The sequence below is a fragment of the Hyperolius riggenbachi genome, chromosome 2, assembly GCF_040937935.1.
Source record: "Hyperolius riggenbachi isolate aHypRig1 chromosome 2, aHypRig1.pri, whole genome shotgun sequence".
Classification (NCBI taxonomy): Eukaryota; Metazoa; Chordata; class Amphibia; order Anura; family Hyperoliidae; genus Hyperolius; species Hyperolius riggenbachi.
Genome location: NC_090647.1, coordinates 201,600,492 through 201,625,593, shown reverse-complemented (window position 1 = coordinate 201,625,593; position 25,102 = coordinate 201,600,492). Strand labels below are relative to the sequence as shown.

The 25,102-nt window shown below is 44.9% G+C and overlaps 1 protein-coding gene across 1 annotated transcript in view; it reads left to right on the top strand.

Annotated features, from left to right (window-relative positions):
• Positions 1–25,102, top strand: part of TM9SF2 (transmembrane 9 superfamily member 2) — a 72,982-nt gene that overhangs the window by 30,038 nt on the left and 17,842 nt on the right. The window contains exons 2-8 of the mRNA XM_068267997.1: positions 2,535–2,602; positions 8,243–8,336; positions 9,955–10,079; positions 16,575–16,704; positions 17,657–17,781; positions 21,995–22,103; positions 23,721–23,800. Coding sequence (XP_068124098.1) covers positions 2,535–2,602; positions 8,243–8,336; positions 9,955–10,079; positions 16,575–16,704; positions 17,657–17,781; positions 21,995–22,103; positions 23,721–23,800 — 731 coding nt within the window. The remainder of the gene's footprint in view (positions 1–2,534; positions 2,603–8,242; positions 8,337–9,954; positions 10,080–16,574; positions 16,705–17,656; positions 17,782–21,994; positions 22,104–23,720; positions 23,801–25,102) is intronic.

Below are 25,102 nucleotides of genomic sequence, written 5' to 3'. Positions count from 1 at the left end.
GAATTCACGGTACGTTTTTGCCGCTCATTTAGATGGCTCGATTGATCATTTCCGACATGTCCGATCACCCGCCCGATCGATTCTGTGCTCGATACCGCATGGAGGACAATGGAAAAAGATAAAGAAAGATAAGAGAATCGAGCGGGGGGAATCTATTGGCCGGCAGAATCGAGCCGCAAAAACGCACCGTGTGTTCCCAGCATTAGACAACCTCTGAGGCCGTCACAGAGCAGCTGTATTTGTACTGACGTTAGATTACACACAGGTGCACTCTATTTAGTCATTAGCACTCATCAGGCAATGTCTATGGGCAACTGACTGCACTCAGACCAAAGGGGACTGAATAATTACGCACACCCCACTTTGCAGTTATTTATTTGTAAAAAATGTTTGGAATCATGTATGATTTTCGTTCCACTTCTCATGTGTACACCACTTTGTATTGGTCTTTCACGTGAAATGCCAATAAAATTGATTCATGTTTTTGGCAGTAATGTGACAAAATGTTTAAAACTTCAAGGGGGCCGAATACTTTTGCAAACCACTGCATCACCATGTACTGAATTATGAAATATTTTAAATGCAGGAAAAAGAATGCAGACTTAAAGAGGAACTGTAACGACAAAACGGCCCCTGGGGGGTACTCACCTCGGGTGGGGGAAGCCTCAGGATCCTAATGAGGCTTCCCACGCCGTCCTGCGTCCCTCGGGGGTCTCGCTGTAGCCCTCCGTGCAGCGGTGACGCAATATTTACCTTCCTGGCTCCTGCGCAGGCGCTCTGATGCCTCTCGGTGCCGAAGTAGGCGGAAATACCCGATCGCCGTCGGGTCTGCTCTACTGCGCAGGCGCAAGTTTTCGGCGCCTGCGCAGTAGAGCGGACCCGACGGAGATCGGGTATTTCCGTCTATTTCCGTGCCGAAAGTCGCCACAGCGCCCCCGCTGGAGCCAGCAAAGGTAAATATTGAACTGACAGTCGGCACAGTCGCCGGCTGTTCGGAGGGCTGCGGCGAGACCCCTGTGGGACAGAGGACGGCGTGGGAAGCCTCATTAGGATCCGGAGGCTTCCCCCACCCGAGGTGAGTACCCCCCAGGGGAGGTTTTTGTTGTTACAGAGTCTCTTTAAAAAGCATATGTACGCTTTTCTCAGGAATATGATATATACTCCATATTATTATATACCGTATATACTCGCATATAAGCCGACCCCCCCCCCCCCAACTTTTACCTGAAAAACCAGGGGAAAATGATTGACCCCCATATAAGCCGGGGGTAGGAAATGCTGGCCGCCTTATTCCCCTAGTGTGTCCCAGTATAGCTAGTAAAGTGCCCAGTATAGGTAGGTAGTGCACCAGTATAGCTAGTATAGTGCCCAGTATAGCTATTATAGTGCTCAGTATAGCTAGTAAAGTGCCCCAGTATAGCTAGTATAGTGCCCAGTATAGCTAGTATAGTGCCCAGTATAGCTAGTATAGTGCCCAGTATAGCTAGTATAGTGCCCAGTATAGCTAGTATAGTGCCCAGTATAGCTAGTATAGTGCTCAGTCTAGCTAGTATAGTGCTCAGTCTAGCTAGTATAGTGCTCAGTCTAGCTAGTATAGTGCTCAGTCTAGCTAGTATAGTGCTCAGTTTAGCTAGTATAGTGCTCAGTATAGCTAGTATAGTGCTCAGTCTAGCTAGTAATGTGCACCAGTTTAGCTAGTATAGTGCTCAGTATAGCTAGTAATGTGCCCCAGTTTAGCTAGTATAGTGCTCAGTATAGCTAGTAATGTGCCCCAGTTTAGCTAGTATAGTGCTCAGTATAGCTAGTAATGTGCCCCAGTTTAGCTAGTATAGTGCTCAGTATAGCTAGTAATGTGCCCCAGTTTAGCTAGTATAGTGCTCAGTATAGCTAGTAATGTGCCCCAGTTTAGCTAGTATAGTGCTCAGTCTAGCTAGTAATGTGCCCCAGTTTAGCTAGTATAGTGCTCAGTCTAGCTAGTAATGTGCCCCAGTTTAGCTAGTATAGTGCTCAGTATAGCTGGTCCGCCGGTCCCCCGCTCCCCCCATGGCCGCCGCCGCCGCTGCTATTACCTTTCCGTATCTTCTAGTCCCCTCTCCGTGCTTGTAAACATCCACAGCAGCGCGCCCGGCGCTGCTACTGTGACGAGCGGCGAGCCAGGAAAGAGCGGTTCCCATAGTAACAGGACGCTCTTTCCTGCCTCGTCACAGTAGCAGCGCCGGGCGCGCTGCTGTGGATGTTTACAAGCACGGAGAGAGGAAAAGAAGATGCGGAAAGGTAATAGCAGCGGCGGCGGCCTTGGGGGGAGCGGGGGACCCGCGGACCAGTGGAGGGGGGGGACCCGCGGACCAACATGACTCGCATACAAGCCGACCCCCCAACTTTTGGCCCCCTTTTTGGGGGTCAAAAATTCGGCTTGTATGCGAGTATATACGGTATGCAGTTTTATGAGTGACCTACTGTACATTAAGGTCAGTGTTTTATGCTGCAGTTCAATTCTATTTTCTGACTGAACTGTTTTCCCTTTTTTCTTCTAGAATGAGATTGAGATATTTGTGAACAGACTTGACTCTGTGGAGTCTGTGCTCCCCTATGAATATGCAGCGTAAGTAGTTTTGTTTGTCTCTAAATGTAAAGTTCCTTATTAGTAAGGCAAAGATTTATACAAATGTATTTGTTGCTTACTGTACCTGGGGCAGGGTGAAGGCCATGAACTCCTCCTACGCTTGTGTCTTGGAGTGCTCTTGAGCCAAAAGGTAGCCATACACTGGTGGATTTGCCATTAGATCGACCAGCTGACAGATCCCTATCTGATTGAATCTGATCAGAGAGGGATCGTCTGGCTGCCTTCACTGCAAACAGATTGTGAATCAGTTTCAGCCTGAAACCGATCACAATCTGTTGAGCTGCTCCTGCCGCCTGTCTCTCTCCCCCCCCCCCCCCCCCCCGTATACATAGCCATACACTGGTGGATTTGCCATTAGATCGACCAGCTGACAGATCCCTAACTGCACAGCCTACAAGCCACCCCACCAAACAAACACAAACTGTACTGATAACGACTAAACACTGCTCCATTGCCCTAGGTAAGCCCACCACCAAGTATATCCTCCAACCTCTGCTACACCATTTTCCCTACCTATTTTCACCACCACTCCCATTGCAACAGTATGTATCCCCAACACATCATTATGCGGACCCCCCTCATACCACCTCTTTCCCTTGATCACCCGCCCTATTGGTGCCTCATGTTCTGGCTCCATCTGCTCCTCCCCCTGGTCCCTTGTCCACTGCTCACCACACATCCTAACCCCAGGCCCACTCCAGTCTCCCAGCCCCCCCATTCCCCTCCTCATACTTTCTCCCTCACCCACAACCAAATTCACCCACCAAGCCCCTCTCCCCGCCGCCCCTCCCATCCTCCCCATACCCACGAACATTCTCGCCCCAATCTCATTCCCATCCGCCCCATACTCAGACAATCTCTTCCGCTATCTGGCGCTCTCTGGAATGCCAGATCTATCCGCAACAAGCTTACAACTATCCATGACCTCTTTATCTCAAAAAACCTCACCTTTCTTGCCCTTACCGAGACCTGGCTCACCACCTCTGACCTGCCTGCAGCTGCAGCCCTATCGTACGGGGGTCTACACCTCAGCCATACCCCAAGACCAGATAACAGGCCTGGGGGAGGGGTGGGCCTACTCCTCTCCCCATCCTGCACCTTCCGTGTCCTTACCCCTCCCCCGTCTCTTTACTTTACCTCCTTTGAGGCCCATGTTATCCGCCTCTATCATCCCCTCCCAGCCATTATTGCAGTCCTATACCGCCCCCCCTCCAGTACAATATCGCACTTCCTAAAAAACCTTGCCTCCTGGCTCCCACACATCCTGTCCTCCGACCTCCCAACAATCATCCTCGGAGACTTTAACATTCCAATTGATGAGCCTACCACCTCTGCTGCCACTCAGCTTCTCTCACTCACCAACTCCCTTGGCCTCACTCAGCATACTAATGCCACAACCCACAGTGCTGGTAATACTTTGGACCTAATTTTCTCCAGCCATCGCACTTACCAACCTGGACATTACACCATTCCCCATCTCCGACCACCACCTCATCACCTTCACCCTCACTCCATCCAGCACCCCCTGTCTCCCTCCCCAAACTGGACGTTGGCAGAGAGATCTACGCAACCTTGACCCCAATGTACTAGCCACACCCCTCCACTCTCTCTCCTCCTCCCTCCCCAGCCTAACCTGCCCCAACGAAGCAGCAGCGCAATACAACAGTAACCTCTCCGCAGCCTTAGACCATGCGGCTCCCCTGACCTTTCGTACCAACAGTCGCCCCAACCCCCAACCTTGGCACACTGCCCTCACAAAAAAACTACAAAATGAGACACGAGCTGCAGAACGCAAATGGAGGAAATCCCGCCACAACAATGATTTCCTGGGATACAAGACCAAGTTGCAGACGTACCATACTGCCCTCGCTGATAGTAAACAGATATACTTCACTCACTTGATCGCTACCCAAGCCTCCAACCCACGTCATCTTTTTGCCACCTTCAATGCCCTACTTAACCCCACACCTCCCCCCCCCAACCTCCACCCTCTCAGCCACTGACCTATCAAACTACTTTATCAACAAAATTACAACAATCCGGAGGGATATTTCTCTCCTCCACTCTATCGCCCCCGCCTCCCCACCACATCCGACTCCTGCCTCTTTCTCCTCCCTTACCTCCTTCAATCCTGTCACGGTGGAGGAAGTCAACCAGCTGCTGGCAACTTCACCTGCCACTTCCTGCCCCCTAGATCCGGTCCCATCTGATTCTCTGCGCCCACATTTTTCTGATCTGGCCCCTGTCCTCACCCATCTGTTCAACCTCTCCTTCTCCACCGGCATCTTCCCCTCCATATTCAAACAGGCCACTGTGCTTCCCCTGCTAAAGAAATCTTCACTTGACCCTGCTCTGCCATCCAACTACCGCCCAATCTCTCTCCTCCCTTTTGCCTCAAAAATTCTTGAACGCCTGGCCCAACAACGCCTGACCAACTTCCTTAACTCCAACTCCCTTCTCGATCCCCTGCAGTCTGGTTTTCGCACAGCCCATTCTACAGAAACAGCCCTCACCAAAGTGGTAAACGACCTTGCCAAAGCCGAAGGTAAATACTCCATCCTGCTCCTCCTGGACCTCTCCTCGGCATTTGACACTGTCGACCACTCCCTCCTCCTCCACTCCCTGCAGCTAATGGGCATTCAGGACCTAGCCTTAGCCTGGATCTCCTCCTACCTCTCCAACCGCTCCTTCACAACATTTTTCAATGGCTCCTCATCCGCTCCTACACCCCTCTCAGTTGGTGTTCCTCAAGGTTCCGTCCTAGGACCACTCCTGTTCTCACTCTCTATACTGCCTCAATTGGTAAAATCATCTCCTCCATGGGTTTCAATTATCACCTGTATGCCGACGACACCCAGATATATCTCCACACCCCAGATCTCTCCTCCTCTACCATGGACAAAGTCTCTGCCTGCCTCACATCCATTTCCTCCTGGATGGCTGCCAGGTACCTGAAGCTTAATTTGGACAAGACTGAGCTTCTAATATTCCCACCCCGCACAGCTGCACCCCTCCCAGATCTGCACGTCACTATTGAAAATACTACTATCCACCCTACCTCCCAAGCCCGCTGTCTAGGCGTTACTCTGGACTCTGAACTTTCCTTTACAGCCCACATCCAAGGTATTGTCAGATCCTGCAACTTCCACCTCCGCAACATCTCCAAGATCCGCTCCTACCTGTCACTTGACACCACTAAACTCCTTATCCATGCCCTTGTCATCTCCCGCCTAGACTACTGCAATTCTCTTTTATCTGGCCTCCCCTCTAACCGTACTGACCCACTTAAATTGGTAATGAATGCGGCAGCCAGACTGATACATTCTTCTCACCGCAGTGCCTCTACAACTCCGCTCTGTAAAGCACTACACTGGCTCCCCATCAGCTTTAGGATCAATTTCAAAATCCTGTGCTTGGCCTACAAATCAGTGCACAAGACCTGCCCGACCTACATCTCTGATCTGGTCCACAGGCACATACCAGCCCGTCCCCTCCGATCCTCCAATGACCTGCGCCTAGTCGCACCACGCATAACTCAGTCACACGCACGATTGCAGGACTTCACCAGGGCTGCCCCTACTCTCTGGAACTCTCTCCCACCAGCCGTCAGACTCGCCCCCACCTTTAATACCTTCAAACAAGCTCTCAAGACTCACCTCTTCACGCTCGCATACCCCCCTACACCAGTATCATAATATGTTCTGTTAGACCCCCTCTCAAAAGACGCACCTATTGTCTCCACCCCACCCTTTAGATTGTAAGCCTCTGGCAGGGCCCTCCTCCCTAATGTATCCATCTTGATTATGCAATCTTACTCACAACCACCCTTCTTGTAGACTCGAACAGTCTCTATCTTGACCTATGACACTGTATTGTTATCAAATCATTTGCATGATCTTGTTTTGTTGTGAGTTTCCGTATGTTCTACCTGTATGTTAACCCATTTATCTATTGTGCAGCGCTGCGTAATATGTTGGCGCTTTATAAATACAATTAATAATAATAATAATAATATCTGATTGAATCTGATCAGAGAGGGATCGTATGGCTGCCTTCACTGCAGATTGTGAATCGGTTTCAGCCTGAAACCGATCACAATCTGTTGAGCTGCTCCTGCCGCCTGTCTCTCCCCCAGCCCCCCCCCCCCCCGTATACATTACCTAAAGCTGGCTCCGGGTCCTCTTCTCCGTGCAGCACCCTGCACCGCATCCCAGCGTACACTGTGTCACTCCGTGACCAGGAATCCTGGTCGCTGCAGGGACACAGGAAGTTAATGTACGCTGGGATGGAAGCAGGAACAGAGCGGTGCAGTGCGGAGAAGATGCCCGGGAGCCAGCGTCAGGTAATGTATACCTGATCGGATCGGCCGCCGCTAGCGACGCGCTCCCTACCCGCGGGCGATCAACGGTATTTTTCCGCACGGCGCGATCGACGGACAGATCTGATTTCGGGAGGAAATCGGATCGGCGGGTGCGTTTAGCGCGAACGATTGGCAGCAGATTCGCTCCCAGTGATCGAATCTGCTGTCGAAACGGCCGCAAATCGGGCCAGTGTATGGCCAGCTAAAGTCTTCTTTGAATCAGTGTTTGAACGTAAACTGTGATCTACCCCCTGGGTGGCAAGTCTACCTTCAGAACTTTGGGACAGATATCTATGCAATCATTGTTTTATCTACTGCGCATTGTGCAGCACAGTTGCAACTGATTTCATTTTTGTATGCTTTGTACAATTATGTATAATTCTGTACTATTTTCTAACTTTTGTGATGTAGGATTGTTTTGTATGTTTTCTTTTGAAACTTTTGTTTTCTCTTTTATACTGTTCAAAATAAATGATGTTTAAAATGCACTATTTCTATGGTTTGGTACTTATAATCTTCTTTGAACCATTGGTTGGGTGCATACATAACATATCATGAAAGGCTGCGTTTTGTGTTATGTACATTTTTGTGTGCATTTTTGCTGAGGTTTTACTGTTTTTTTTTTTGTTATGTTTTTTTACTGCAAATGCGTTTTTTAAGCATTTTGCATGCATTTTGATGTGTTTGCGGTTCGCATATACAAAACGCATATGCGTTTTTCATGCGTTCTCCAATTGTGTTTTATGCAAATACCTACGAAGACAACAGGAAGCGGAAATCCATCACAGAACAATTTTTTTTCTTCAAACGCATATGCGCTTTTTCCTGCGGCCCATAGACTTAGCGGCAAAAACGCAGCGTTTTCTGCAACGCTTCCGTTTCTGCTATGTGTGCACCTAGCCTCAATGTATGCTTCAACAGGAAGTGGGTAGAAATCTTTTCCATGGGGAGAAAAAAAACAAAAAAACAAAACTAAACACAAAAATGGCAGTATTACAACCTCTCGCTTCTGAATAGAGCTTAAAATTGTTTTGGGTGGAGTCCTAGTTGAATGTATCTCTAGCATGGAAATCCATTATCTCATGGGACACCAAAGGATCTATTTCTTTATCACAGGCTTAACTTTATCATACAACTGAAAATGTGATTTCCTGTTTAGAGATATCAGTCACCCAGGGCTGCTGCATGCATTTCAAAGTTTAAATAACTTGACAGCCATGGGTTTGTTTTCATTTACGGGTTTCTTTTTTTCATTTCAGGTTTGATTTTTGTGAAGAAAAAGGGGAGAAACGTCCTTCTGAAAATCTAGGACAAGTGTTGTTCGGTGAAAGGATTGAGCCTTCTCCATACAAGGTTAATGCTTATTTATTAGATAATCAATGGCTAGTGGTTAATGCTGATAGTCTGCAGAGCTTTGCTTTGAGGTTTTTATTTTTACTAGGTGTTGAGTATGTGAGGTAATACTGTGCTTGCTTAGGTTTACATCAACATTATGAAATAAAACCAGTATTTTAACTACTTAACGACTGCCTAACGCCGACAGGCGTCGGCAGGTCAAAGTGGTGTTTTCATGGAAACCGTTCGAGCGGCCGTTCCATGTCCGTTCATGCAGAGTGTCTCGGTGAACAGCCTGCGAGCCTCTGATCGTGGCTCGCAGGCTAAATGTAAACACGCGGGGAAGAAATCCCCTGTGTTTACATCCATACGGCTCTGCTGCGCAGCAGTGGCGTAAAGGAGATCAGCGATCCCCGGCCTCTGATTGGCCTCGGATCGCAGACGTCTGATAGGCTAAAGCCCATTAGAGGCGGTACAGGACGGGTCTCTGTCCTGTGCCGCCCACAGCCAGCGCAAGAGGTAGGGAGGAAACTTCCCCCCCCCCCCCCCCCGCGCTTGACGGCGATCAGACACCCCCACCCCCCCCCAGCAGGACATCCCCCCCCTAGTGGGGATAAAAAGGGAGAGGGGGAAGTCTGATCGCCCTGCATAAATCACGGTCTGTGCTGCGGGCTGGAGAGCCCACGCAGAACGGATCAAACAAAAATCCCCTGGTCCTTAAATGGTTAAAGCCCCTCTCCAGGCATTGATCTAAAATGCCATTTGATGGCTCAGAAATGTGAGGGCTCAAATGTTTCCTTTGTGGTTGAAATTAAACTTTCCTAGCTAAAAGTCCTGTCTTGAAATTTTGATCACAGGAGTATAAACAAAGACTGTTGTAACATTATACCGGTAAACACAATGTGAATTTTAAGCTATATAGTCTCTTTAAATACCATCCCACTGTTCCCTCCTGGTAAGTAGGTGATATTACATACTAAATGGCCTCTCCCTACAATCATAGCAAGGAAAATGCTATTAACAATTTTTAAAGAGAACCAGAGACCACGTGAAAAAGATGTTATACATACCTGGGGCTTCCTACAGCCCCATCAGCTTGGATCGCTCCCACACCGCTTTTCTCCGCTGCCTCTGTCCGCCCGCACCGGGTCACGTCATTTCGGCCAGTCGAGCCAGTCGACGCAAGCGCAGTGGGCTCCCTCCGTACTGCGCAGGCACATGCATACAGAGCCGGAGGGAGCCCCTGTGCATGCGGAAGACTGGTCGAGTCCGGCGGAAGTGACGGGACCCGGTACCGGTGATAGAGGCAGCGGAGGACGGCAGCGTGGGAGCGATCCAGGCTTATGAGGCTGGAGGAAGCCCCAGGTATGTATAACATCTTTTTTCATTTTTTTAAAGATCGTTCGTCTCTGGTTCCCTTTAAACCAGTGCAGCTGGAGGAAATTATGGTGCCATTGGTAAACATTGGTACAACGATTGATAACTGCGGGTAATAGGTGAGTTATAGAGCAGTTTTCACTGCAGATGGTGGGTAAAGTTTATACACTACTTGGTTTTAACTCTATTTTTTTTTATTATACATTTTGCTCTGTTCAATATTTTAACAAATTAAAATTTCTTGTTTTCCTTTCTAAAGTTCAAATTTAAAGAGAATAAAAAATGTGTGGAAGTTTGTTCCAAAAAATACAGTTCACAGGCTGAGAGCAAACAGAAGCTAGAATTCTTGAAGAAAAGCATGCTGCTAAACTACCAACACCACTGGTAAGTATATCTTCAGCTGGCTTCTTTTAACAAAATTTAAATTAAGCGTAAATTGAAAAGGGGTGTCTGGTATAATAGCAGTGAGGAAATCTCTATAGTTCATTATCAGTAATTTTACAGTTCTTCTATCTCCAATTATAGAATATCGGTAATTATGCTGATATTCTACTATCCCTCACACTACCTCAGTTCTTATCCTAACCGTCCCCTAACTACGCCTAACTTTAACCTCCCCCACCTATTCCTAACATGAACTTTCCCCTACCCCTGCAGCTTATGTACAGTGGTTTGCAAAAGTATTCGGCCCCCTTGAAGTTTTCCACATTTTGTCATATTACTGCCACAAACATGAATCAATTTTATTGGAATTCCATGTGAAAGACCAATACAAAGTGGTGTACACGTGAGAAGTGGAACAAAAATCATACATGATTCCAAACATTTAAAAAAAAAAAAAAAAAAACCTGAAAAGTGTGGTGTGCATAATTATTCAGCCCCCTTTGGGGTCGCGGGCTCAAATACGTACCTGCCTTACGCCTTCGGGGCACAGGTGATGTTCCACCTCCCTCCTTGGCAGTGCTGCGGTGGCCATGTTTTCGGGGACTGCCGAAGGTCTTTGGAAACTTCTGCCTGCTTGGATAGCTAGGGTGGCTATTTTGAAAGAAAATCACCATGGCCCAATCTGAGGGAGGCTGAGCGATCACCTGCCTGAAGGGAGGACATCAGGACAGGTGATGATTTAACCTCGCGCCCCCCCCCCCCCCCATATCCTCCATTGTTCAGACGGATCCTGCCATTACCTCTGACGTTGGAGACCTGGGTTCAAATCTTGGCTCTGCCTGTTCAGTAAGCCAGCACCTATTTCAGTAAGGAGTTTCTTGGGCAAGTCTCCTTAAAGGGGAACTGAAGAGAGAGGTATATGGAGGCTGTCATGTTTATTTCCTTTTAGACAATACCAGTTGCCTGGCAGCCCTGCTGATCCTCTGCCTCTAATACTATTAGCCATAGCCCCTGAACAAGCATGCAGCAGATCAGGTGTTTCAGTGGTTCAGACTTATAAGTCTGATCTGACAAGACTAGCTGCATGCTTGTTTCTGGTTTTAATCAGATACTACTGCAGAGATATAGACCAGCAGGGCTGCCAGGCAACTGGTATTGATTAAAAGGAAATAAACATGACAGCCTCCATATACCTCTCTCTTCAGTTCCCCTTTAACACTGCTACTGCCTACTGAGTGCGCTCTAGTGGCTGCCTCGCAAGCGCTTTGAGTCCGACGGGAGAAAGGCACTATACAAAATACTGCAATTATTACAGGCTCTGTCAGTTTGGCTTTTGGAAATCTTAAATTCTAGCAGGCACAGGGATGTAAGCAGTGTATTACGAGACCTAACAAATTAAAATACTATGCATTTGCTGGCTTCCAGAATGAAAGTAAACATTTTTTCAGGAAATGTTCATAAATATACTGAAGTTGCATTCATGCTAAAACTTACCCATAAAACTTACAACCTTTTTTTACTGTGTAGTTGCTGGCATGGAAAAGCTCAGTGCCAGCTCATGTATGTAGAGAATTTGTATGAAGTGCAGGGCCAACTTTAAATAAGTGACTTTTTAATAACTTTTTAATCTGTATCAATTAATAGTATAGAACACTGTGAGATATAATAAAGGAGGGGTGTGACCTGACTGAATACAAACAGACAAATCGTATTCAAAAGATATACAAAACCTTTATTCAATACTAATATTAAAAACATAAAATGTACAGTAAACCCCGCCAAGCAGCCAGCCAGCCACCCAAACCTACCCACCGCCCCCCAAGAGATACCCCGAACCTCACGGGTCCCACCGCTACACTAAGGTATACAACTAAAATCTTGTTGAAACTGCGCAGTTTCTTGTTGGTGCCTATCTGAGCTCAGAAATTAGAGAGAGTATCAATGCAATTCTATCATTGCGGATTAGCCTCTTGATTTCCCAAGGATTTTTCACTGGAACACTGATGTCTGACCAGAGTTCATGAGCCAGGCGTAAGTGTATTGTACTTGATATGATATGATGGCAGAGTGAGACTGGAGTAACAGTCTCACATGTGTTCATGCAGTACGTGGTTGGCTAATCCCAAAGGAAATAGCAAGTTTGCCGATCAAAACTGAGGCAGATTGATGTATAGTTCCGTCCAGCAGGGGTCAAAGCAAGGCACATATAGTAAGTGTAGCAGAGAATTTAGCAGCAGCCCAGCTTAAAAAAAGCATAGATATAGGTGGTCAGCATGTAGATAGCCAATTCCATCAATATGGCCAATGTACCAGTCAAAGTGCAGGCAAGTAGATGTATAAAGTTCAGCCCAGCAGACATCAAAACAGGCACATGAAGCAGATGTGACAAACAGAGCAGCAGCAGCACAGTTTGATCAGTATGGCACAGGAAATGTTCATAAATATACTGAAGTTGCATTCATGCTAAAACTTACCCATAAAACTTACAACCTTTTTTTACTGTGTAGTTGCTGGCATGGAAAAGCTCAGTGCCAGCTCATGTATGTAGAGAATTTGTATGAAGTGCAGGGCCAACTTTAAATAAGTGACTTTTTAATAACTTTTTAATCTGTATCAATTAATAGTATACAAACAAATAAAGGGAACTTGCAGAAGCTTGAGAATCAACAATTACCGTATATACTCGCAAGCAAGCCGAATTTTTGACCCCCAAAAAGTGGGTCAAAAGTTGGGAGTCAGCTTGCTTGCGAGTCATGTGATAGAAATAAATTGATTCTGATTCTGAAGCTTCCCTCGCTCCCCCTGCGGCCGCCGCTGCTATTACCTTAGCTCGGCGCCGCTTCTATTCCCCTGTCCTGCTCGTAATCCACAGCAGCGCGCCCCACGGTGGCTGCTGTGATGAGGGAGGGAGCCGTAGAGAGAGAGCGGTTCCTATAGTAACGGCGATACACATTGCCGCTCATCACATCCTCCATCACAGCAGCCGCCGTGGGACGCACTGCTGTGGATTATGAGCAGGACAGGGGAATGGAAGCGGCACCGAGCTAAGGTAATAGCAGCGGTGGCCGTGGGGGTAGCGGGGGTGCGCTATACTACCTATACTGGCACTATACTGGGGCACTATACTATCTACACTGGGCACTATACTGGGCACTATACTAGCTATACTGGGCACTATACTAGCTATACTGGGCACTATACTAGCTATACTGGGCACTATACTAGCTATACTGGGCACTATACTAGCTATACTGGGCACTATACTAGCTATACTGGGCACTATACTAGCTATACTGGGCACTATACTACCTACACTGGGCACTATACTACCTACACTGGGCACGGCACTATACTACCTACACTGGGCACTATACTTGCTATACTGGGGCACTATACTTGCTATACTGGGGCACTATACTTGCTATACTGGGGCACTATACTTGCTATACTGGGGCACTATACTTGCTATACTGGGGCACTATACTTGCTATACTGGGGCACTATACTTGCTATACTGGGGCACTATACTTGCTATACTGGGGCACTATACTTGCTATACTGGGGCACTATACTTGCTATACTGGGGCACTATACTTGCTATACTGGGGCACTATACTTGCTATACTGGGGCACTATACTTGCTATACTGGGGCACTATACTTGCTATACTGAGCACTGTACTATCTACACTGGGCACTGTACTATCTACACTGGGCACTGTACTATCTACACTGGGCACTGTACTATCTACACTGGGCACTGTACTGGCTACACTGGGCACTGTACTGGCTACACTGGGCACTGTACTGGCTACACTGGGCACTGTACTGGCTACACTGGGGCACTGTACTAGGGCACTAGCTACCCATACTGAGTACTATACTAGCTACACCGGGACACACTGGGGGATGACACGGACAGCATTTCCTACCCTCGGCTTATATAAGGGTCAATCATTTTTTCCTGTTTTTTCAGGTAAAAGTTAGGGGGTTGGCTTATATGCGGGTCGGCTTGCTTGCGAGTATATACGGTATGTGACAGTTGACTTACTTTGCCATAGTGAGCATCATGAAACATTTGTCCAGGTGTGTTAAATCTGACATCATCGCCAGTATAATGCTGTACACTAAACAAGGGGTTGTACTTAATACCATTGTCAAATATCTGATCGATATCTGCTTAAAATGATTGCCAACTCAGTAAAGGACCAGCCTTTAAAGCGTCATAACCAAAATTAGACAGAAGTGGGTGCGTGCTCACTATAAACAGAATATTTATAGGTTAACAGTTTTACCTCTGAAAGAAAAACGCAACACTCAGCTGTTGGATTTTATAAAATTATCTTGTTAAGAAAAATAGATAAAGCATTTATATACAGGAATATACATCTCTCCAGTTGTTGTCAATTCTCCAAGAATACATTTTCATCCAAAAATACATTTTCAAAGTTCCTTTAGTTAAAAGAGTCCATTTCAATATAGCAAATATTCTGCTGTAGCTTTTATCCTTCATCGATTGTGTTGTCTCGAGATTGAACAGTGTATGTTACACACAATATAGCTTTATCCTTAAAAGATGATTTATGAAGTTCTATTCTTATATGAAGAACTTAAAGTAGATATATCTTAAAGGGAATGTCCAAGCAAAATAAAAAAATGAGTTTCACTTACCGGGGGCTTCTACCAGCCCCATGCAGCCATCCTGTGCCCTCGTAGCCACTCACTGTTGCTCCAGTCCCCAGCTGGCAGCTTGCCGACCTCGGAGGTCGGCGGGACGCATTGCGTACATTTTTACGCATTCCCGCTAGTGCAGGAACATTAATACATAAATTTTTACGCATTACTGGTTCAATGCGTAAAAATTTACGCATTGAACCAGTAACGCGTAAAAATGTATGCGTTAATGTTCCTGCACTATCGGGAATGCGTAAAAATGTACGCAATGCGTCCTGCCGACCTCCGAGGTCAGGAAGCTGCCAGCGGGGGACTGGAGCAGCAGTGAGAGACTACGAGGGCACAGGATGGCTGCATGGGGCTGGTAGAAGCCCCCGGTAAGTGAAACTCATTTTTTTATTTTGCTTGAACCTTCCCTTTAATCCTTCAAAGCTTGTTAATTGCTTCTAAGCTTGCAATTGCGTTTGAATAGTAACACTTATAGCATAGAAAAAAGTTATCTAAAACTCAAACTGCTGAAGTTTAAAAAGACAAGTCTTAACTTTTATATAGACTAATTGTCAAAGAACTCACCAAGAATAATTGCATATTACCTCTCTGGGGTTTCAGAATCACGTCTGTGAGAAGGATAAATGTCGGCCTAGGATGTTTCAATCAGCTAGGGCATCAGGCAATGAATAAATATACAGCCTGAAAACTCTTTTTATAGAGAATTTCTCCCAAGAAATGATATAAGGGAATTTCCAAACTATGACTTAATTGTTTATAACATCTCTATAAATACAGGTATGATTTCATTTTTATTTTTAGATAGAGTTCTATAGAGGCCCCTTGTGGTTATAAGTGTTAGTAGCAGGCACAAGAGATGCTCCCTGTGGTTATAATTGGTAATGGCCAACACAAGGCTTATGGCCTACTGTTTAATACAATCTGAAATAAAGTGTATATTATTGATCAGCTTATTTGATATGCGTGAACACTATGTGATTAATATCTTGCGTATAAAATAGGCTTAGCTTAAGCAGTGTATATCTTGTATCTCTTATATATCTTGACCCTAGATGGTTAAACTTACTAACACAACAATACTGCATAACATGTAAACATTTCTTCAATACTATCTCATTCTTAACCTTGTAGAAATAAACAGCTCACTTCCAATAATAACATTGTAGCTTACACTATCTAATTCTGATTTCTGCTCATACTCACGAGTCTTGAAATTCACTCAATTTATCTGCAAACCATTTAACATTTTGTACACAGTCTGGCTAGGGAGATGATCATTTCTCTGCATTAATATGAGATTCTGACACCATTATGACAATCGCAAAAACTTAACTCTGGACTACAGGTGCATCCTGTCCAAAATGCTTACAGTATCTTCAAGACTTCCATTCAGATTTCCAACCAATAAAACCTTCTCGGCCACAGTCATGCCAGTTTCAAGTTGAAAACAAGCCTGTGATGAAACTAATATCTCTTAAGATTGTTTTAACCACATTGTGCCAGCTATGTGGAGTGTATAGAAGAAATTTAAAATATGTACAGTATAGGAAAAATCTTATTCTGAAAAATCATTGCAGATATTGTGAAGCTCAACAAAACTAATATCATGTTGGTTCTATAAGCTCTATGCTTAAGTATGGTTTGGAGATTTTCAACTTTCAAGTTTAAAGGATATTTTGATATAAAAATGAAAATATAATTAATGTGGTTAGTGGTTTCAATAACTATTGTGTACTTGCATTTTCTTGTTACCTCCTAATGATTCTCATTTTGGACCTAGATGTCAAAATAATTGACCTTGCTTGTGTTTTAGGATTGTTGATAATATGCCTGTCACATGGTGTTATGAGGTTGAAGAGAAACAGAAATTCTGCAACCCTGGCTTTCCTATTGGCTGCTACATCACAGAAGATGGACACCCCAAAGATGCATGTGTAATAAATGTGAGTTTTAAAAAATTGCAAAATGTGCAGAATCCCTTTGCTTTTAAAAATAAAGCATCGAAGTACAGACAGTCCCCTAGTTACTAATGACTCGAGTTGCAATGTTGTCTTCATGTACAAAATATACTAATACTGTGCTTTTTTTTTATTACATATATTGTGTTGTTAAAAGCTACAGTATTGTATAAGCTGTTATTTGTTTAAAACACTTTAGAAGCACTTTCAAAACAACCAAAAAACATAGTTTATACTAGAAGTCCAAATCCTGAGTTGTCCGAAATTAAGTAAATTATCTGCATTTCACTGTTTAACGCAGAACTCCACTTACAGACAAACTCCTGGAATGGAACCTATTTGTATGTAGTCTCTTTGTAAAGGAGGAGATATGCAATAAATGCAGTGGCTGAATAGAGTACTGGTTAAGGGCTCTGCCTTTGACATGGGAGACCAGGGTTCGAATCCTGGCTAGGGTCAGTACCTATTCAGTAAGGAGTTCAAGGCAAGACTCCCTAACACTGCATGGTGGCCTCCTGAGCCTGTCCCAGTGGCTGCAGCTCTTGAGCGCTTTGAGTCTGACAGGAGAAAAGCGCTATATAAATGTTCGTATTATTATTATATGGCAATAAACAGCTTCATTATATTACAATTCAGTGGAAACCCCCTTTATTGGGGAATAAGGCCGAGTCAATGGAGCTCCAAATTGCCACTTTAGGATAACGGTAGGTGATCAAAGCATTGATCACCGCTGTAAGAAATCAGATTGTTCCTTTAAGATTGCTGTATTTAACTGTAAAAGGTCTGTCATTTTTTTGGTTTGCAGATTACCACTTTAGACATAGACCCCTAAATGATGTGAGCTGAATTTGCTGCGCTGTGGAGAATATCTAATATTTGCTTATTTTCATAGCTATGTTCAGTATGTTTGTGTTAAAACAATATTTTTTTTCTACAGTCTGAATTCCATGAGCGAGACACATACTATATATTTAACCATGTGGACATAACTATCTATTACCATGTTGTTGAAGATGAAGGCAAAGGTTCAAGACTGGTAGCTGCTAAACTGGAACCTAGAAGGTAAGTGGGAAGTCATTCTATATTTTAAGATCTGTATAGAAAAACTTTTTTTTTTTTTTTCTTTGAGACAACTAGTTAATTGATTGTAAGATGGCAATACTGGTGCCTGAAGCCCCCGTACACACACTCAACAGCGGTCTTTTATGCCGGGAATACATCGTATGTTTCCGCGGATCGATTCCCGCTTGTCCCCGCGGGCAATTCTCTTATCTTCTGCTCGTTTTCCTTTTTCCATAGTCCCGCCTGCGGTATCGAGCACGGAATCAATCTGGCGGGTGATCGGACATGTCGGAAAAGATCAATCGAGCCATCTAATGGCTCGATCAAGCATATATTCCTAGCATTAGGCTCTCACAACTTTTCTTGTGAAACGCCTAAAAAAAATCTCCTTGCTATTGTTCAAGCAGCTGATAAAACTGATAAGAAGTCGATTCAACATTTGGATTGACTTCTTATCAGTCTTATCAGCTGCTTGAAGGTTTTTTTTTTTTTTTTTTAGGTGTTTCAAAAGAAAAGTTGTGAGAGCCTAAGGGCCCTTTCACACCAGAGGGCTTTTTCGGCGTTTTAACGCCACGGCCGAAGTTGGCGTTTTCCTAGGTAAAAGAAAGTCCATAGACTTTCATTTTACCATTCACACTAAACGCTGCGTTTTGGAGCGTTGCGTTACAACGCTCCCAGGCGCTTTTTCTGGGCCTACCACGGCGTTTCTCATTACAATTGATTGTAATGTATAGGCGTTAAAACGCCTTCAAAACGCCTGTAGCCAAAACGCAGCGTTTTAGCGTTTTAGCCTTTCACCGCTGCCTGTAGTGTGAAAGAGCCCTAAAGGACCGCTGTTGAGTGTGTGTTTGGGGCTTGAGACATGTTATTTAGTGATAAGTCATAACAGATGACAAATAAACAATGACTTGCATTTTTCTTTCTGCCACTGGCCCCGCTCACTCATCCACCTCTAAAGTGCAATTTCACAAAATTTGATTTCAGCAAAGCGAAATCGTACTCTGTTTGTATGGCCTCCACTTGCTTGTATGCCAAACAATGGCTCCACAGACCATCACTGACTCGCCACCTAAACCGGTTATGCTGAATGATGATGCAGGCAGTGTAAGGTTGTCCACAGGTTCTGTAGACCGCTTCACGTCTGTCTACATGTTCAGTTTCAACCTGCTCTCATCTATGGGAAAAAAAAGGGCTCCAGTGGTGGACCTGTCAATTGTAGTATTTTATGGCAAATGCCAGCCAGGGTCCATGTTGCCTGAGCATTGATCACAGCCTCATTCATTCTATTTCTGATTATTTGTTTGGTCAGAGACATTCACACACGTGACCTGCTGTAGGTCGTGTTGTAGGGCTCAGACAGTGCTCATCCTGTTCCTCCTTGTCCAAAGGAGGAGATATCAGCCCTGCAGGAGGGTTAACCTTCTGTGGCCCTGTCCAGTTATCCTAGAGCAACTGTCTAATTCGAATCTCTTCCATGCCTATGAGACACTGTGAATGTATACATTTGTGTTCTATAAAGTCACTCCTCACAGTAGAAAGATAGGGGTGGAAATTGAAGTAGAGTTGGGTAGTGGAGGAAATAGAAAAATGTAAACGTCTCGGCATGTTGTCAGAAACTGCTTATGGCTTTGACCATCGTGCATTTATGTAGCGTTTATAGCCATTCTGCAATTATTTAATTTTAATGTCCTGTGGCCAAATTCTTCATTCATGTATGTGGAATGTGGGAGGAAACGAGTGCCCATACAGAAATGGGGAGGGCATACAAACTCCATGCATATAGTGTTCTGGCTTTATCCCAGTGCTGCAAGGCAAGTGTGCTGCCCACAATGTCAAAAGCAATATCTTACACTTATAGATTTTCAGCACGTTTTTCATAATGAAATCTGTTTCTAGTGTGTGGCGCATATCTGATAGATTCCTGTCAGATGGCTGTCGGGTCAAATCTGACAGGAATCTATCTGATATGTGCCACACACTAGGAACAGATTTCCAATAGATTTCATTATGAAATCTTTTGAAAATCCATTGAAATACATGCACTATTTGGTCCAATGCAACGCTATGGGTCAGAAATCGATCGATCATGCTGCCTACTTCATTGATTTCAAGCCAGTTCCATCAGAGCAGTTGAATCGGCCGTATGTATCGATGGCAAAAATCGACCAGTGCATGGGTACCTTTAAAGAGGAACTGTAACGACAAAACGGCCCCTGGGGGGTACTCACCTCGGGTGGGGGAAGCCTCAGGATCCTAATGAGGCTTCCCACGCCGTCCTGCGTCCCTCGGGGGTCTCGCTGTAGCCCTCCGTACAGCCGTGACGCAATATTTACCTTCCTGGCTCCTGCGCAGGCGCTCTGATGCCTCTCGGCGCCGAAGTAGGCGGAAATACCCGATCGCCGTCGGGTCTGCTCTACTGCGCAGGCGCAAGTTTCCGGCGCCTGCGCAGTAGAGCGGACCCGACGGAGATCGGGTATTTCCGTCTATTTCCGTGCCGAAAGTCGCCACAGTGCCCCCGCTGGAGCCAGCAAAGGTAAATATTGAACTGACAGTCGGCACAGTCGCCGGCTGTTCGGAGGGCTGCGGCGAGACCCCCGTGGGACAGAGGACGGCTTGGGAAGCCTCATTAGGATCCGGAGGCTTCCCCCACCCGAGGTGAGTACCCCCCAGGGGAGGTTTTTGTTGTTACAGAGTCTCTTTAAGCTAGGTACACAATTAATATTGCCTTAAACAATTGTTGGAGTTACAGTTTAGGAAACAAAGGCTATGCAGACATGTTCAGTTACAGCCAAGTAGCATATGTTGTCCTATGGAGAGGTAAGTAGGGACAACGGGTGCAAATTAGCTAGTGGAGTCTTACAGCACAGAGGAACACAAGTGCATAATGTGCGTGTTTGTCATCTAGCAGTCTGCTGTGGCAGGTAACTAAGGGCCCATTTCCACTAGACTCATTGCTATATGGAAACCACTCTGCAATGCAACTGAAACCAATCCACGTCAGTGGAGTACCGGTAGTTTCCATTGACGCAAATTTACGTGCGCGATGTGACGCAGGGGAAATTATGGATAGCATGCTGCAGTTTTCCGCAGCACGCATCTGAGTCCCCATAGCCGCTGATGACGCCGCATCCGGTTATACAACTGGAAGTACTCGCGGAGGGATGCGAGGCGACGCTAGTGGAAACGGGCCCTAACAAACCTAGTGGTTGGGACGGCTTTGTACAACCAACTGTCGGCCCAAAACAATTGTCTCAGCCAAGGATAAGCAGTATTTAGCATGTCAGTATTTTGCATATGTATAAGGCATTGGTCTTGTGTTAAAAGGGTGATTTCCTAGTTGTAATTGAGCAGGAGTAGTCCTTAAACAAAATATCAATATCCAGGCACTATGCAGACCCTTTGGTAGTTGTAAATTTAACTAAACAAACAAAAACGTCTAATCAAACAATACAAATGTGTAACACAAAAAAGAAAAACATTCCCTTCAGTATACCTAAAACCATTGACTGTAAGATTGCTTTTAGTTGGGATATCTCTGTTGTTCCAGGGCTTGCAAATAAGACTAATTCTAGGTAATCTTGCATAAGGATAATCATGCGGTCATTTATCGTCACAAAGTTTGTGTCTATAAATGGAGAACATTAAATGCCTGGTTTTAACCAAAATATAGTTGGCATTAAGCCGAGTACTTATGGTGGCGTAGTGGTTAGAGCTCTCGCCTTGCAGCGCTGGGATCAACTTCTGCAAGGAGTTTGTAATGGCTGCCAGCGTCTGGATCCCGGGGGATGAGTTGCAGATGCTCTCTGAGCACAGGCTCTGAATAATCCTCCTGGCGGCTACCACGAGTCAGGCTTGGGGGTTACCGCTCTGAGCTGCAGATTTCAGGCCCTAGCCTGATTCGGGGTTACCGTTAAGGAAGTTAAGTATTACCCTGAGAAGTGTCTGTACAATTTGTGTAGCATTTGGTTACATTAATACTATGCATGTTGCACTGAGATAGTCGCAATGCAACAGTGCTAAAAGTTGCGTTGCACGTTAGGAGTGTGATGCAATGTATACAGTATCTTCACTGCCACTGTAAATGCGCATGTTGCCCAGTAAACACTCACAGCATGGTGTACATTACTCTGACAGAACATACTTGCTTTATTTGCCATGGATGTTTTTTATTAATTTTTTTCTTTGCATCCTTTTTATGTTTTATGAAATACAGCTACAAGCACACACATACTGACAAAGTTGACTGCTCTGGTCCTCCAATGGAAATTAAGAACAACTACAACGATGTCAATATTAAATACACTTACTCGGTTACATTTGAGGTAAGCATCACATTTCTTTAGGCCCCGTTTACATTTAATCAGTTGGTATGCGTTAGTACACGTTAGTGTGCGTTGGTATGCGTTTTTTCCATAGCAGTGCATTGGGAAGAAGATTTCAGTTAAAACGCGTTAAGTGTGAAAGGTGCCATAGGAAAACATGGGCATTACTTTCCGATTTTAAGTGAGAGCAACTGATTAAGTGTAAAAGGGCCCTTAGAGAAGTGTGACAAGACATTCTAATGCTCCTTCTGAAGTAAGCATCAAATTATTTTTAAGCTGGTCGTAGATGTAAAATTATCAGAATATTGTAAAATGAGTTAAGGTAGTGTCCAACTAAGTAAAGGAAATTTGGGTGGGCTGAAGCTTGCTGCAGATGTTTGTACGCTGCAATAGTTGCTTGTTGAAATATTGTTAATGAGGTGAAATGTGGTTACCCATGGCGCCCGATAAATATTGGTAGTCGGGGCCGCCCACAATACAAAATACGGCTTTTAGTATTTTGGATTGTGGGTGGTTATCACGCTCAGTATTTAACGGTTGTCCAAGTTTCCCCTCAATGATATTTGAAGTGGCACCAAAAATTTTAGTTTTTGCATTTTTTTCCCCCCTGAACTTTGTTGATAACGTTATCCGCAGGGGGCCGAAGCAAGTGGCAGCGCTGGGCTGCCTAGTGCTTGAATTGGTAATTTGCACGGGTAATTAGGAATTACTTCTCCCTTCATGCTACGACTCGGAAGGGGAATAGTATTTATGCCACTGGGAATTTCAGCGGCTGCAGGGTGAGCCGATATTCAGCTCATCCTGCGCCCAACTCACCAGCGGTGTACTATTAGATAAATGCGTTGGGGGGCTGTTAAGGTTAGCCATGGGGGTGGGGCGGTTAAGGTTATGAATCGGTAGTGGGAGGCTTTAGTGTTAGAATATGGTTATGTTTAGCTCTAGTAAAGTATCAGTAATTATTACAGAGTTTACTGTTTTTATTTTTTTTTTAATAGTAGTATATTGGTAAAATAACTGATATTTTACTATCGGCTTTTCTGTGTGCCCTAATTTCTAGGCACCGTTTTTTTATTTTGAACGTGTCTGACCACCTCTCTACTTCATAGCCATAACCAAGCACTCTGTTAATCCAAATGTGCATGCTTGCCCATTAAAATGGTTCCATTTCACACACACCACACCACACCACACACCACACCACCCCACCTCTCAAAATACATACACCCACAAAACAATCAACAGTTTGTGCTCTCTGGTAGGCTTGGTTCATACATCTAAATCTGCACAGTTTCATTCCAGTCCCATCCTGTCAGTTTTACCTTACAGGAATGGAACTGTACATGTTTTATGTGTGAACCCAGCCATAGAAAAGGTATACAATCTCATGAAAACTGACAGGACTGGAACAGAACTGTACTGCTTTTGTGTAAATCCAACCATTCTCAATTTCTTCATCTCCTGATTTGAGATTATCCCTTCAATAGCTAAACCCTACTTGTATACTTTATACAGAGATCACCGTACAGAAAAGGTTCTAAGGATTTACAGTTTGTTAGATGTAATCTCTAATATGATTTTGCTAGTTTCTTTGAGTTTAATTACTTTACTTCTGTTCAGGAAGAAAAACAAATCAGATGGGCCTCAAGATGGGATTATATTCTAGAGTCTATGCCTCACACACACATTCAGTGGTTTAGGTGGGTACATGCTTTTATGTTAATCTACGTATTCCTCCACATAGTGTCCAACTTGCTCTGAATTGTATTGTTGTTTTTACACTGCTGGTTCATAATGAAGCTGGTGTTGATGCTGCATGTTTAGGAGATTTAGTTGTTAGTCATATCCGTTCACCCTTGTTTCATTCACACATACTGTCTGTTTTCAAGGTAAACACACACCAACCTCTTTGCTGAAACTGAATTGTTTCCAAATACTGTAAAGTGAACATGAGTCATACACATGCTGCAATACTAGAATTGTCCCTTTTCTATCAACAATAGAATTTTTCTTTGTATTTTTCACTTAAAATAAACCAGTAAACCTGAGATTGGGGGTGGGCAAGGTGACTTTTTTTTATTTACCTGGAGCTTCTTACATCCCCCCCCCCTCCCCATAGTCTTTCAGGTCCTTTGGTGCCTTTTGGCTCCCTTCCATTGTGCTGCTTTCTGCCAGGTTACAGTCTGCAACCTGGCTCGGTCGCAGGCTATTGCGCATGTGCTGTCCAAGCCTTACACCTCTTGCACCATTGCTGGGACCATTTGGTGCATGCGCAGTTATGATTGTATACGATGTGCAAATACACAGAACACTCCTGATCACGGGAGTGCACTCGAAGGGGTGCAAGGTCAGGACAGCACATGCACAGTAGCCTGCAACTTAGTAAGTCACAGACTAAATTGGAGTGACAGCAGCTCAACAGAGGGGACCCGGATAACACAGAGGGACCTGAAAGGCTACGGTGGCTAGAAGTCTATGGTAAGCAAAAGTGATCTTGTTCTCCTGTCTTAAGTACACTATAATGATTATTTTAAGGGCTACAAATAAAGGATATATAAATATGAAGCCTAACATCAAAGATCACCTACGCCTATTCCAGTTTACTGGAGAACTGCTGAACAGATCATTGAACATTTGCAACAGAGAAGAAGAATGACTAGCCCTTCAGCAAATTCATTAATGACCCGGGCGATCAATATAGTCCATTGGTTTACATACACCGTGCAGCCGCCACAGCACAACTTTCCAGTATCAAAAGAATGAGAGAGGGCGGGCACCAGTGCTCGTATCACCATAAAACCATTTATTGGCGGCAGATGGTAAAAACAGAGGAGGCCCCCGATGGAGAGCGCTCCTCCCTACCTGACAGCTGTTTCACAACATCCGTTGTATCATCAGAGGCAATGATGGAGGGTCGAATAAAAAGAAACCTAATAAGAGTAACCCTAAAGGAAGGATGCCCCTTTAGGAGGAGCAGAGGGGGCAGGTGAAGGGGAAGGAGG